We start from the raw sequence: 12,694 nt of genomic DNA, 5'->3' as shown, positions 1-12,694 counted from the left end.
TCTTCTTTCTCAGGTGCTGGGTTGACCTGTCAGTGGGGTGGCTTCTGCTCAGGGTCTTGCATGCAGCCATGGCGCTGGGGCCCCTTATGAAGTCCCTCCCTCCATCTCTAGCAGTTGATGCCACCTGTTGGCTGCACACGTACCCTGTGCACGTGGACACTTGTTCCTCTAGATCATGGGATGATGCTTGTTCAACTTTTTGAGTTAATGGCCAACTATTTCCTGAAGTGGTTGTACCACCGAGAGCCCTCATTGGGTGCGTGAGAGGTCTGTTTCTTCGTCTCCACCCTGACACCCCAGAGGCACCAGGAGACCTTTCACTGACCTCGCTTGGATTCTGTCCTGGCAGGACCTGCCTTTCTTCCCCCTCAGCTGCGTGGAGGAGGGCTGGTGTTGGCAGAGGTGCTCTGCTTCCTCTTGCCCAGCCCACCACCATTGGCCGCAGGCCACCAGGGACATAGTGGCTCCCAGAGTGACAGCTAGAGTCTGCAGCCTCCTCCTCCGGCTGAGGCTCCTGTCTGCACTCAGGTTGGCATTTACCTCAGCCCTGGTTGGTCCCTCTGTCTCACCCCATCTTCTTCCTCTCTTCCACAAACTCTTCAAAGTCTCAAGATTCTCGGCCCACTGATGCTATTCTTTGTTATTTCCATGTTGTCATGTGTTTATTAGCTCTCAGCATCTTTACCGCTGTACACAATGGGACACTCTGTAGTGGGGTGGGGGACGGGGGTGAGCTCTGTCTGCTTGTCCTAGGGCCTGTGACTCACTTCTGCCTCACAGGCCCGGCTTGTGGGCCCTCAGAACCTGGCATGTGGCGAGGATGGTCCCTTCCCCTGGGGATAGGAGGCCCCTGTTATTCTGTTGAGCCTGTGGCTACCCAGCTGCAAGACCACACTTCACCCATCCCAGCATCCAGGTGTGACCACGTGCCTGTGTGGAATGGTGGCTCCTCTCACTTTTCAGCTCCATTCCCAGGAGCTCTCTTCCAGGCACCAGCCAGCCCGAGCCCAGCTGCACAGGCCCCTCTTTGTCCTGCTGTTTTCCCTGCATCCCCCACCCACTGCTGGTTCTTGTTACTGCCCTTGCCCAGGGTCTGTTCTTTCCCATAAAGCCTGATCACACCTTCGCCCTGGTGAGCTCCTGCTCATTCCTCTAAACCCATATAAGGATGTAAGGGGCAGCTCCTCTACACAGCCTCCAGCCTCCTGGGTAGGTGCCATGTCCTTCCACTTGGCCCTTCTGCTCTCCCATCCCTCAGTCTGTGGGGAATGAGGGCGGAAGGCACCATCTAAGGCAGCGTCCTGGGTGTTTTGGACATTTGTGGGACCAGCATTTGCTGCAGGGAGGCCCACTTGGGGCATCCCCAGTGCCTCCCTCTTCAGTGAAAGTGTGAAAAGAAGCAGGTATCTTCAGGGGGCAACCAGAGCAGATAAGGGGTGAGTCCACATACTCCAGACCCTGCCAGCCTCCTGAGAAGGATTGCGGTTGGGAGTACCTCCCCGTGTCCTTGGTGTGGTCAGCCTGGCCCTGGATGTCCAGCTCTGACTCACTGCTTGTTTGGGGCATTGCTGGCCTGGATGCCAACTCCTGTGGGCTTGATCAAGCCAGTGTGAGCTTGAGATAGGATCTGAGGACTGGCTCCTGGGAGCAGTGGGGATGCTGGCGTGTGTTCACAGCCGCTTCCTGCCCCTGGCTCTCCTCCTAGCAAGCTGGGTGTGGCCACTGCCGAGAATACCGGGAGGTGGGGGCATCGTCTTGGGTGGACCCTGCACACCAGTCCTGAGTGTACGAAACAGTCTCAGGGTATCAGTGACAATAGCATGGGAGCTGGTGGCAGGTGACAGGTGACAGGTTAAACATTCTCAGGTTTCAGTGTTGCGGGGAAGAGGGCAAAGCTATTAACTTTAGAAGTTATTACCTTTAGAAGGTGACCACTGAAATAGGCCCAGAAGGTATAATTTCCAAACAGGAAAAAAGGAAATGAGAAAAAGGCAAATTAAACCAAAAGAAGATGGAAAGGGGGAGGGAACAGGGGAGCTGGACACACCTGTTACAAAAAAATAACAAGTGCACCTGTAGTCACAAAAAATGTAAAGGTACCAAACATTCCAGATAACAAAAAAGATTGTCACATTGTATGAAAAATAATCCAGGTTTCTGAAATTATAAGAAACCCTCCTAAAATGTAAAGAAACATAACATTGAAGGTCAAGGGAGAAAAGACTCACCAAGGATGAACTTGTGGTCTGTGTCAACATTAGGTTAAATACAGTTTAAGGCAGCAGAGCCCAAAGGTGACTTGTGGGAAATACAAATACAAAACCAAGCTTCTGGTAATATTCACAAGAAAGAGGGGAGGCACAAATAAAACACTAGGGTAGAAAAGAAGATCTCACCACAGATGCCCCAACAAATGAGCAGAAATATAAGAGGCTGTTTATCAACCTTATGCCAACAAATTTGAAAACAGATTAAATGGATAATTTCTTGGGAAAACAGTTTTCCAGAATGAAATCCAAAAGAAATAACAAACCTGGATTATCCTACAATCAAAGAAATGTAATCAGTGATTCAAAATCTGCCTCTCCCCTCACAAAATTTTAAATAGCTTTGCAAGCAAATTCTATCTTTTGAGAAACAGATCTTTCCAATCTTGTACAAATTATTTCAGAGAATAGAAAAATAGGAAACTCTCACCTCATTTCTGTAAGGCTAGTATAAATTTGATATGTAAACTGAACAAGGGTAGGACAGGAATAAAATTACCGGTAAATCTCACTCACAAACACTGATGCAAACTGAATCCAATAATGTATCAAAAAGATAAATTCTCATGGCCAAGTTGGGTTTATACCCAAAATGTATGACTTGTGTAACATGATAAAATCACATAGTGTAAATTATTGTATTAATAGGATAAAAGAGCAAAAACACAGTAATACTTCAATAGATACAGGAAAAAACTATGATGAAATTAAATTTTCTTAGTTAAAAATAAAGAACAAAAATAGGAGTAGAAGCTAGTAGACTAAAGGACATCTACTAACATAGCAGACAGCATAAACGATGAAGTCATTCCCAGTGAGATCAGAAACTCTACGTGAAGCCCACGATAAAGGTCTCTATATGACATACTACTGGGTATCCTAATTAGAGCAATGAAACGAAAAAAGGAAATAAAACGCAGAGAATTTAGAAAGTAAAACACAAAACTCCTTATACATGGTATGATTATCTATGTGGAAAACCCAAAGGCATCTACAAATAAATTATTAGATCAGGTTGCTGGATTCAAAGGAAAATTCATTCGTACTTCTATACAATAGCAAAAATCAGTTAGAAAACTCAATTTTTAAAGGATTTAAAAATAGCAACAAAAATATAAAGAATCCAGGAATAAATCTAATAAAAGAATTGCAAACCCATAATATAGTAAAAATAGTGTCTGTGGCACTTCTTATTGGCCATTACTATCCTAAGCACTTTAATCCACGGGGAAGTATTTTCTCCCTGTGTGTAACTTGTCTTTTCATCCTTTAAAAAGTGTCTTTTATGAAGCAAAAGTTAATTTTGATGAAGTTAAATTGATCATTTTCTCCTTTTACGATCATGCTTTTGGTATCATGTCTATGTCCTGAAGATTTTCTCTCAAGTTATCATCTAAAAAGTTGTGTAGTTTTGTATTTTACATTTAAATTTAGGATTAATTTTGAGATTTTTTTTATGGTGAGATTTTGGTTGAGGTTTTCTTGTCATATTGATATCTAATTGCTCTAGTATATTTGTTGAAGAAAATTATCCTTCCTCCACTGAGTTGGCTTTTTTTTGTATGGTAAAATATGCATCCTATAAAATTTATACTTTTAACCATTTTTACAATTCATTGGCATTAAGTATATCACATTGTTATGCAACCATCACCACCATCCATCTTCAGAACATTTTCATCATCCCAAACTGAAACTTGGTACTCATTAAACAGTAACTCCCAGCCCCTCCTTCTCCAGCCCCTGGCAACCACTGTTCTACTTTCTGTCTCTATGAATTTGACTGCTCTGGAGACCTCATATTAGTGGAATCATACAATACTTGTGCTTTTGTATCAGGCTTATTTCACTTAACATTATTTCTTCAAGGTTGATACGTGTTGTAGCATATGTCAGAATTCTCTTCCTTTTTTGGGGGGATGGGGGGAGGTAATATTTTCAGAGGGAGATACTGGGGATTGAACCCAGGACCTCATGCCTGCTAAGCATGTGTTCTACCACTTGAACTACCCTCCCTGCTTCTTTCTTTTTAAGACAGAGTAATATTCCATTGTATGGACATACAACTTTGTTTATCCATCCATTCATCTGTTGGTGGACACTTGCATTGTTTCCATCTTTTGGCTGTTTTGAATAATGCTGGTATGAATATTGGTGTATAAATATCTGTTTGAGTCCCTGCTTTCAATTCTTTTGGTCATTGAATTGCTTTTGCATGCTTGTAAAAAATAAGTTGGCTGTACTTGTATGGGGCTATTTCTGGGTTCTCTATTTTTTTCCATTGGACAATGACTGTCTCCTAATAAGCAGTATATTAATATCTATATAATAGGTCTTGAAACCAGATAGAGTGATTTTTCGCACTTTATTCTTTTTTTTTCAGAGTTGTTCTAGCTATTCTAATTCCTTTCCTTCTCCATATATATTTTAGAATAATCTTACCTGCATCTGTAAGAAATCTTGCTGGGATTTTGAAGGGAAGTGCATTATTCACCTCTTTACGCCTTGACTCTTCCAATCCATGAACATGGAATGCCTCTCCATTTATTTAAATCTTCTTCAGTTCCTTTCATCAGTGTTTTATAGTTTTCAGCATGTAGTTCCTGTATATATTTTGTTAGATTTATATCTGAATATTTTGATTGATTGCTTTTTACATGTTAAATCAATTTTGCATTCCTAAAATAAATCCCATTTGGGCATGTGTTTTTTATAGGTGTTGCTGGATTTGGTTTGCTAATAATATCGTTGAGTATTTTTGCATTTCCATTCACAAGCATTATTGGTTGTAGTTTTCTTGCGAAGTCTTCATCTAACTTTGGATCAGGGCAGTTCTGGCCTGATGGAGTAAATTAGGAAGTGTGCCCCCCTCTTCTATTGTTTTGTAAGAGTTTGAGATTGATTGGTGTTAGTTTTTCTTTAAACATTTGGTAGGATTTACCAATAAAGCCATCTGGTCCTGAGCTTTTCTCTGTTTGAATTTTTTTAAATTATTGACATGAATCTCTTGTAGATCTATTCAGATTTCTTATTTCTTCTTAAGACAGGTTTGGTAGTTTTTGTTTCTAGGAATTTGTCCATTTCATCAGGGTCACCTGCTTTGCTGGCATACAGTTGTTCATAGTATTCCCTTAAAATCACTTTTATTATTAGTGAGATATCATTAGCAATATCTCTTCTTTCATTTCTCAATTAAGTAATGTGAGTCTTCTCCCTTTTTTAAAGGTCCGTTTAGCTAAAGGCATACTAATTTGTTGACCTTTCAAAGAAGCAACTTTTGCTTTCATTGATTTTTGAGGGTTTTTTTATTGCTCAGGATATGGTCTGTCTGGCATAGGTTCTCTGCACACATGAAAAAAATATGTATTCCACTGTTTTTAAGTAGTGTTATATAAATTTTGATTAAATCCTGTTGTTTAATGGTGTTCTTGAGTTCTGTCTTTTTGCTGATTTTTTTTTGTCTATTTGTTCTATCAGGTGTTGAAAGAAGAGTGTTGAAGCCTCAACTATAATTGTCAACTTGTCTATTTCGCCATTCAGTTTGATCAGATTTTGCTTCACATATTTTCCAGCTGTGTTGTTTGGTGTGCACACATTTAGGATTGCTATGCCTTCTTGGTGGATTGACCCTTTTATCATTATGTAATGTCTTTCTCCATCCCTGGTAATTTTCTTAATGAAGTTAGCTTTATCTAATATTAATATAGCCACTCTTACACTTATTTGGTTAATGTTTGCATAGTATATCTTCTATGTGTCTTCTTTCAACCTACACATGTAATTGTATTTGAAGTGAGTTTCTTTTAAATAGCATACATTTGAGTAATTTTTTGGTACACTCTACCAAACTTGTTTAACTGCTGTGTTTAGACCATTTACATTTAATATAATTATTGATATGGTTAGGATTAAAGTCTGCCACTTTATTTTCATTTTCTGTTTATTCTGTTTTTCTTTTTGTTTCTCCATTTACGTTTTCCTGCCTTCTTGTAGCTTACTTGAACATCTTTCAGAGTTCTATTTTGAATTGTCTGAAGTATTTCTGAGTGTGTCTTTTGTATATTTGTTAGTGGTTGCTCTTAGATTACATTTTATGCACTCATCAAAGTCTATGGATGTCAACACTTTACCAGTTGGAATGAAGTATATAAACCTTATCTCCCTTTATATCCCATTACCTTTCCCTGTTTATAATACAGTTACCTTTGATATTTCCCCTGCATACACTGAGGACCACTTCAGGCAGTGTAATCATTTTTGCTCCAACTTTCAAATATAATTTAGAAAACTCAAAAGGAGAAGGAAAGTCTGTTGTAGTTACCAATATTTTGCTTATAATATTCTTTCTTTCTTTTTGATGTTCAAATATTCCTCTTTTTATCATTCCCTTTCTGTTTAAAGAACATCCTTTAGCCACTCTTTTAGGTGCATCTGCTGATGACATTCTCTTAGTTTTCCTTCATCTGAGACTATATTTATCTCCCCTTTGTTCCTGAAGAATATATTTGCTAGGTACACAATTCTGGGTTGACATTTTTTTACCCTTCTAGTGCTTTAAAAATATGCCTTCTCTGGTCTCCATTGTTTCTGATGAGAAATCCTCTTTCATTTGATTTGTTTTCACCCATTGGTGAGATGTCCTTTTTTTCTGGCTCCTTTCAATACTTTTCTTTGTTTTTGGTTTTCAGAAGTTTAATTATAGTGTGTCTTGGTGTGGATTCCTTTGGATATATGCTGTTTGGGGTTCTGGCAACATCTTGAATAGGTTTTATTTTCCCCTAAATTTAGGAACTTTTCAGTTATTATTTCTTTAGCAAGTAATGTTTCTAACATGTAAAGTGAGAGCACACCAAGGCTTTATGTGGGTACATAGACGATTCACCAAAGAGAAAATAAAAATGAGCAGTATAAATTATAAAAAATTTAATCTTATTACTGTGCAAAGAAATGCAAATTAAAGTAAGGTGCCATTTTCTGCCCATTCAATTAGTAAACTTCAAAAGCTCCGTATACTTAGAGCTGATGACAGGCAGTGAAAACACACTCAGGTAAGGGGTCTAAGGGACACACCCTCCTGAGTGTGAGCTAGAAATGCTACTTGGAGGAATTTTTCCTGAGGAAATTGTCCAAAATCAAGGCTCATGAATAATGACATTCATAGCATTATTTATAATAGAAAAAATGATCATTTATAAAGCTGTGTCTTAAGGGATGGTTGCATGATTACCAGAATAATCATCACCATTAATGTTAATCCAGGGTCCACCTTAAGCCAGGTACTGTCTGCTCAGCTCCTTTGATGTTACGCCTCTCAGCATCCCCATTTTATAGAACCTTGAAACAGATCTCACTGGTCACAACCTGCTGCCCAGAGTGGTGGAGACGGAGGAGTCCATCCTGGCTCTGTCCCCACTCCCAAGGTAGTTAGAAACGATGACCATCACGAGGGCGTTTTTAACAGAGTAGGGATATGTTTACAGTATGCTGCTAATGAAAAAGGAGGATCCAGAATCACTGTACGATTTTAAGTGGAAAGAGTATAAAATTGTTGCAGAATGTAGCCTGCCGAGAAAGAAGGAATCTGAAGGGGCTGGGGGAGAAGGTGGACAGAGAGGCCTGATGGCAGTGCAGGCTTGAGGGGTGGAGGGCTGCCTCCCAGAGACCACACAGAGAACCCCATCCAGTGTGGTCTGTCTGCCAGAGCCCCCTGCCCACTGAGGAAGGTTAAGCAGTGGTGCCCTCCCATTCTGACCACAGCCCCAGAGCCCCCCAGTGACTCAGCACACAGGCTATCCTCTCAGGAGCAGCCCGTGGCCCCAAGCTCAGCCGCCTCCAACTGAAGTCAGAGGAGCTGTGAAGGTCAAGGGAGCCAGGGAGGCTGGCTAGGGAACCTGGAGGGCGCTCAGGAATGGCAGCAGAGGACCAGGGTTGGTGACTGTCTCTCTCCCAACCCTGCGGCCTCTACCATGGAGGGCTTCACATCTGTGGTGGGACAAAGGCAGGGAGAGCCCAGTTCCTTTGTCTGAACTGTGAATTCACAGCTGTTTGTCAAAGGGCACTCGGGTGTCGTAGGCATCCATACCCCTCCCACGCCAGCCGCCTCTGGTCCCAGGGCAGGGCTAGCAACACTGGATGAGCTGCCCCTGGAGCACAGGCTTGTGCTGAGAAAGGGTAGCAGGCAGTGCCCTGTGTTCAGAGGCTCCACAGACAGCTGCTGCCCTGGAGGAAAACATCCTCAACTATTTCAAAGCCGAAAGAAAAGGGATGTTCTCACTTCCCTTGAAATGAAATCCCTTAACTAGGAGCTTCCCAAACCCCAGCCCCCCGAAATCTGGAACCTAAATTTGGATTGTCCCTGGAAGGTCACCGGATCACCCTGGTGTGGGGTCAGCCGGCAGCTGCTCAAGATAAACTGATTTCTGCCGACTCAGGCCTTTCCCCACACAATGAGATCCTGCCGCACTTCCCCTGGGAAGCAGAACAATAGCGGCAGATGAGCAGGTGGCCTTGGCCTGCGAGCTGGCCCGAGAGCCCCTTGCTAGAAGTCAGGCATTCACACTGCACAGCCTGGACCCCTCTCTGACCTCGGCCTTTAGGCCTGGGCACCGCAGCCCTGCTGGCCTCCTTCTGCCCTTTCCCACCTCTGGGCCCTTGCTCAGGACTTCTTCCTGTGTTTAGGCTGAACTGTCACCTCCTCAGAGAGTCTTTGTCACTCAGCATCTCCCTGCTGTCTGCCGCATGGCCGTGGGCATACGTGAAACAGCCCTACCCAGTCCCTCGTTGAGGGCAGGCCCCTGGGTGCATGTTCTACTGTGGGACTGGCGGTGCAGCTGGCACACGTCACCTGGGCTGCTCCCAGGGTCAGTGCTTTGTCTATGGGCAGTGTGAGGCACACAGAGTTTCAGGCAGAGTGTGAACCAGGAGCCAGGCCTGCTGAGATGACCCTGCTACCATGAGAACAGTTCAGGTGGCTCAGAGTAGGGCCTAGACAGCCTGAGGCCACAGCAGCCATCCTGGGGAGATGGTAGGGTGGAGAGTGGTGGGGGACCCTGGGCAAGGTCCCTGGACTTAGGGCCACAGGAAAGTGGGATTGAAGGGTGGGGAAGGTGGTAGGGCTAGGCCCCCTGGAGTGGATGGGGGAGGGGACATCAAGGAGGGTCTGCAGCAAGAGGGTTGCTGCGAGTGAGGGGTGGCTGGGAGTAGGCAGTGGTACTCGGAGCCCCATCCTGTGCAAGGAGTGAGAGGTGGGGGTCAAGGAGGGGGCAAAACTGCTCCCCCCGAGTCACACAGGGCCCAGCAAACTTGCCTTGGATGTCCTCCCACCATGCTGGACGACAGGGTATTTTTGCAACCACCTGAGGAGGGAGAAAGAACCAGGCCCAGGAGGGACAGGTCTGTCAGAGCTCCCAGCCTATGGCCAGGCTTCTCTGTGGAGTTCCTATGAGCAGGCCAGCACCTTGGACGTGAGCAAGGAATGAGGGTCCTAGCGGCTCCACTCCAGGGCAGAGTACTGCTGGAGACAAAGGTCTGACAGGGAGTAGGGAAGGGGCTGCCAGAAAGGGGCTGGTGCCCCCACCTGAGCCTCGGTGGGGTCCAATGTCCATCCCCATGGGCCTTTTGTAAAATGGCTGGGCCATTGTGCAGAAGAATGCCCGGAAATCCCTTGCCTCCTGCCTCCAGCGAGGATGGGGGCTCTTCCTCCCAGTCAGGAAACTCCTTGTTGGCTTCCGGAGGGTGGCCTGGGGGCTGGGGTGCAGGATCGGCACTACCACTGGAGGGAGGGCAGAACACGGCCCATACGTGTCTCCTTGTGTCTCTTGTCGGAGGGCTGGCGGAGGTGGCTGAGCTTGGGGCCATGGGCTGCTCCTAGGAGGACAGCCTGTGTGCTGAGTCACTGGAGGCTCTAGGGACTTACTGATGCTGAGTCACTTGAGCTGAGCCTCAAAGGATAGGGGATGGGCAGCACTTCTGGAAGAGGAGCAGTCCCTGTGAAGGCTGTGAGGTCTAGGAAGCCTCGGCTGCAGGGGCAGAGTGGGGGGTCTCTGATGGCCAAGGAAAGGCCCCTCTGCCACCTTCTTCCTGTTGGATCCTCAGGCCCCAGGGCAGTGATAGTGCTGGGGAGGACCTTGGACAAAGCTGGAGCGTTGGGCCTGACCCGCACAGGCCTGCCTGGCCTCTTGGTAGGTGCGAGGGTCAGTGTCAGCAGTGGGAGGGCCACTGTGGTCAGGGTGCCGAGAAGGGGCCTGGGTTGGGCTTGGACTCCTGGGCGAGCTTCCTGGAGGAAAAAGGCGAGCTGTGTTTGGCCAACCCAAGAGAAGGGGCCGAGGGAACCCCCAACGCAGGCCTCCGTGCAGTGGCGATGGTGGGGGGCTCCCGCACACCGTGGTCAGGGAGGTGGGCCAAGGAAGAGAAGCTGGCCGGGAGGTAGGCACCAGCAGGCTCATTCGGAATGTGGCCAGGAAGTCGGTGCAGACCCAGGATCATGAAGCTTCTGAAATGGCGAGGCGGGCCCGCGCGCATTCGCCTGAGGTCAGTTCGGAACGCGCGCGGCCAGGACCAGGACAGCGGCTGGTGGGGTCCCCCGGGGCGGCTGCCTGGCGGGGAAGGTCCCCCCTCCCTCGCTACCTCAGGCAAAGTTTCCCGAACTCGGGCTGCCGGGGGCGCCTGCGATTGGCTGCGGGCCCATAGCCCGCGAGCGGATTGGCTGTTCGGGGCTCGGGGGCTGGGCCCGAGGGGTAGAGTCCGCCCCGAAGCATTGAAATGGGAAGCCCCCCGGAGGCTCCCGCAGACCCGAGGCTGCGCTGTGGTGCCGCGGGACCGGGACACGGAGGGAAGGGAGTGAGCCGTGCGCTCACGGAGGCCCCGGGCCGTCCGGCGCGCGTCTCATCGTCAGCCATGGGGTCGGCGGCGCTGGAGATTCTCGGCCTGGTGCTGTGCCTGGTGGGCTGGGTGGGCCTGATCCTGGCGTGCGGGCTGCCCATGTGGCAGGTGACCGCCTTCCTGGACCACAACATCGTGACGGCGCAGACCACCTGGAAGGGGCTGTGGATGTCGTGCGTGGTGCAGAGCACGGGGCACATGCAGTGCAAGGTGTACGACTCGGTGTTGGCGCTGAGCACGGAGGTGCAGGCGGCGCGGGCGCTCACCGTGGGCGCCGTGCTGCTGGCGCTCGTCGCGCTCTTCGTGACCCTGGCGGGCGCGCAGTGCACCACCTGCGTGACCCCCGGCCCGGCCAAGGCGCGCGTGGCCCTCACGGGTGGCGCACTCTACGCGTTCTGCGGGCTGCTGGCGCTCGTGCCGCTCTGCTGGTTCGCCAACATCGTGGTCCGCGAGTTCTACGACCCGACCGTGCCCATGTCGCAGAAGTACGAGTTGGGCGCCGCGCTGTACATCGGCTGGGCCGCCTCGGCGCTGCTCATGTGCGGCGGCGGCCTTGTGTGCTGTGGCGCCTGGGTCTGCGTTGGCCGGCCCGACTTTAGCTTCCCCGTCAAGTACTCCGCGTCGCGGCGGCCCACGACCAGCGGCGATTATGACAAGAAGAACTACGTCTGATGGAGCCGGGCATAGCAGGGCCGTGAGCCGGAGAATTGGCCAGGGCAGCCCCTCACGGACGGCGGCCTGCGCCTGCGGCACACAAGCTCCGCAGAACTCCCAGTTCTTTGCTGTGACTGGACTCTGGCCATACTAGCGGGACCCAGGCCCCGCCCTACCCTGCAAGGCGACCCACACTTGGGAGGACTCGCTCGGTTTCTTTCTGTGTGCAGTTCTGGCTGCGACGTGGGTGGGGCGCGGGTTCCCTGGGCTCTGTGGGCTCTGGACCGAAGATCCCATTCCCTGTCCGATCCTTAGGGTCTTGGATGCCGCCCACCCCTCCGTAGCTTCTGCCGATTCCAGAGAGGTGGACAGAGTCCAGGACTCCCAGCCTGGGCTGCCGGAGGGACATGTACAGCTGGCCTTTAATCCATCAGCAGGCTAGCCCCTGGAGGTGGGAAGCAAGAGACTTGGCCTGGACCCGAGACATGGGCACCAGATACTGGGTGTGGGACTCAGGCCCTGCCCTCCTTTGCAGCTTGGGGGGGGGGTGTTGTTTGCTTAGTAAATGGTTTGGATACCCTCCCTGTGTCCTGTCCTCTGTCCAGTCACTGCCTGGGCCCAGCAGCCCCCATTCATCCACCTATGCACTGACTCCTCCCCAAAAAGCTCCTTTGGGGACCTCCCAGGATTGGCCCTTGGGATCCAGAAGATCCCATGACCATTTCTCAGGTTCACCCTGCCACCTAGTCACCTTCCCATTGGGTGGGAAACAGCTACAGCTCACTGCAGCCCAGGGAGGCAAGATCTGTAGTCAGAAGGGCCCCTGCTGAGTCATGGGGCCTGCAGTGGGGCAGGGGTTTGGTGCAGACAGTGGTGGGTTGCCAGGTTGCTGG

The 12,694-nt window shown here is 48.6% G+C and overlaps 1 protein-coding gene across 1 annotated transcript; it reads left to right on the top strand.

The window, feature by feature from the left end:
• Nucleotides 1–10,146: 10,146 nt before the first annotated feature.
• Nucleotides 10,147–12,381, top strand: CLDN5 (claudin 5). Its single transcript, XM_010956959.3, has one exon. The coding sequence runs from the start codon at nucleotides 11,028–11,030 to the stop codon at nucleotides 11,817–11,819; it is 792 nt and encodes a 263-aa protein (XP_010955261.3). The 5' UTR covers nucleotides 10,147–11,027; the 3' UTR covers nucleotides 11,820–12,381.
• Nucleotides 12,382–12,694: the final 313 nt, after the last annotated feature.

This window comes from Camelus bactrianus, chromosome 32, assembly GCF_048773025.1.
Source record: "Camelus bactrianus isolate YW-2024 breed Bactrian camel chromosome 32, ASM4877302v1, whole genome shotgun sequence".
In the NCBI taxonomy this organism is placed as follows: Eukaryota; Metazoa; Chordata; class Mammalia; order Artiodactyla; family Camelidae; genus Camelus; species Camelus bactrianus.
The sequence above is the reverse complement of the archived record's forward strand: the minus strand, read 5'-3'. Positions and strand labels throughout refer to the sequence as shown.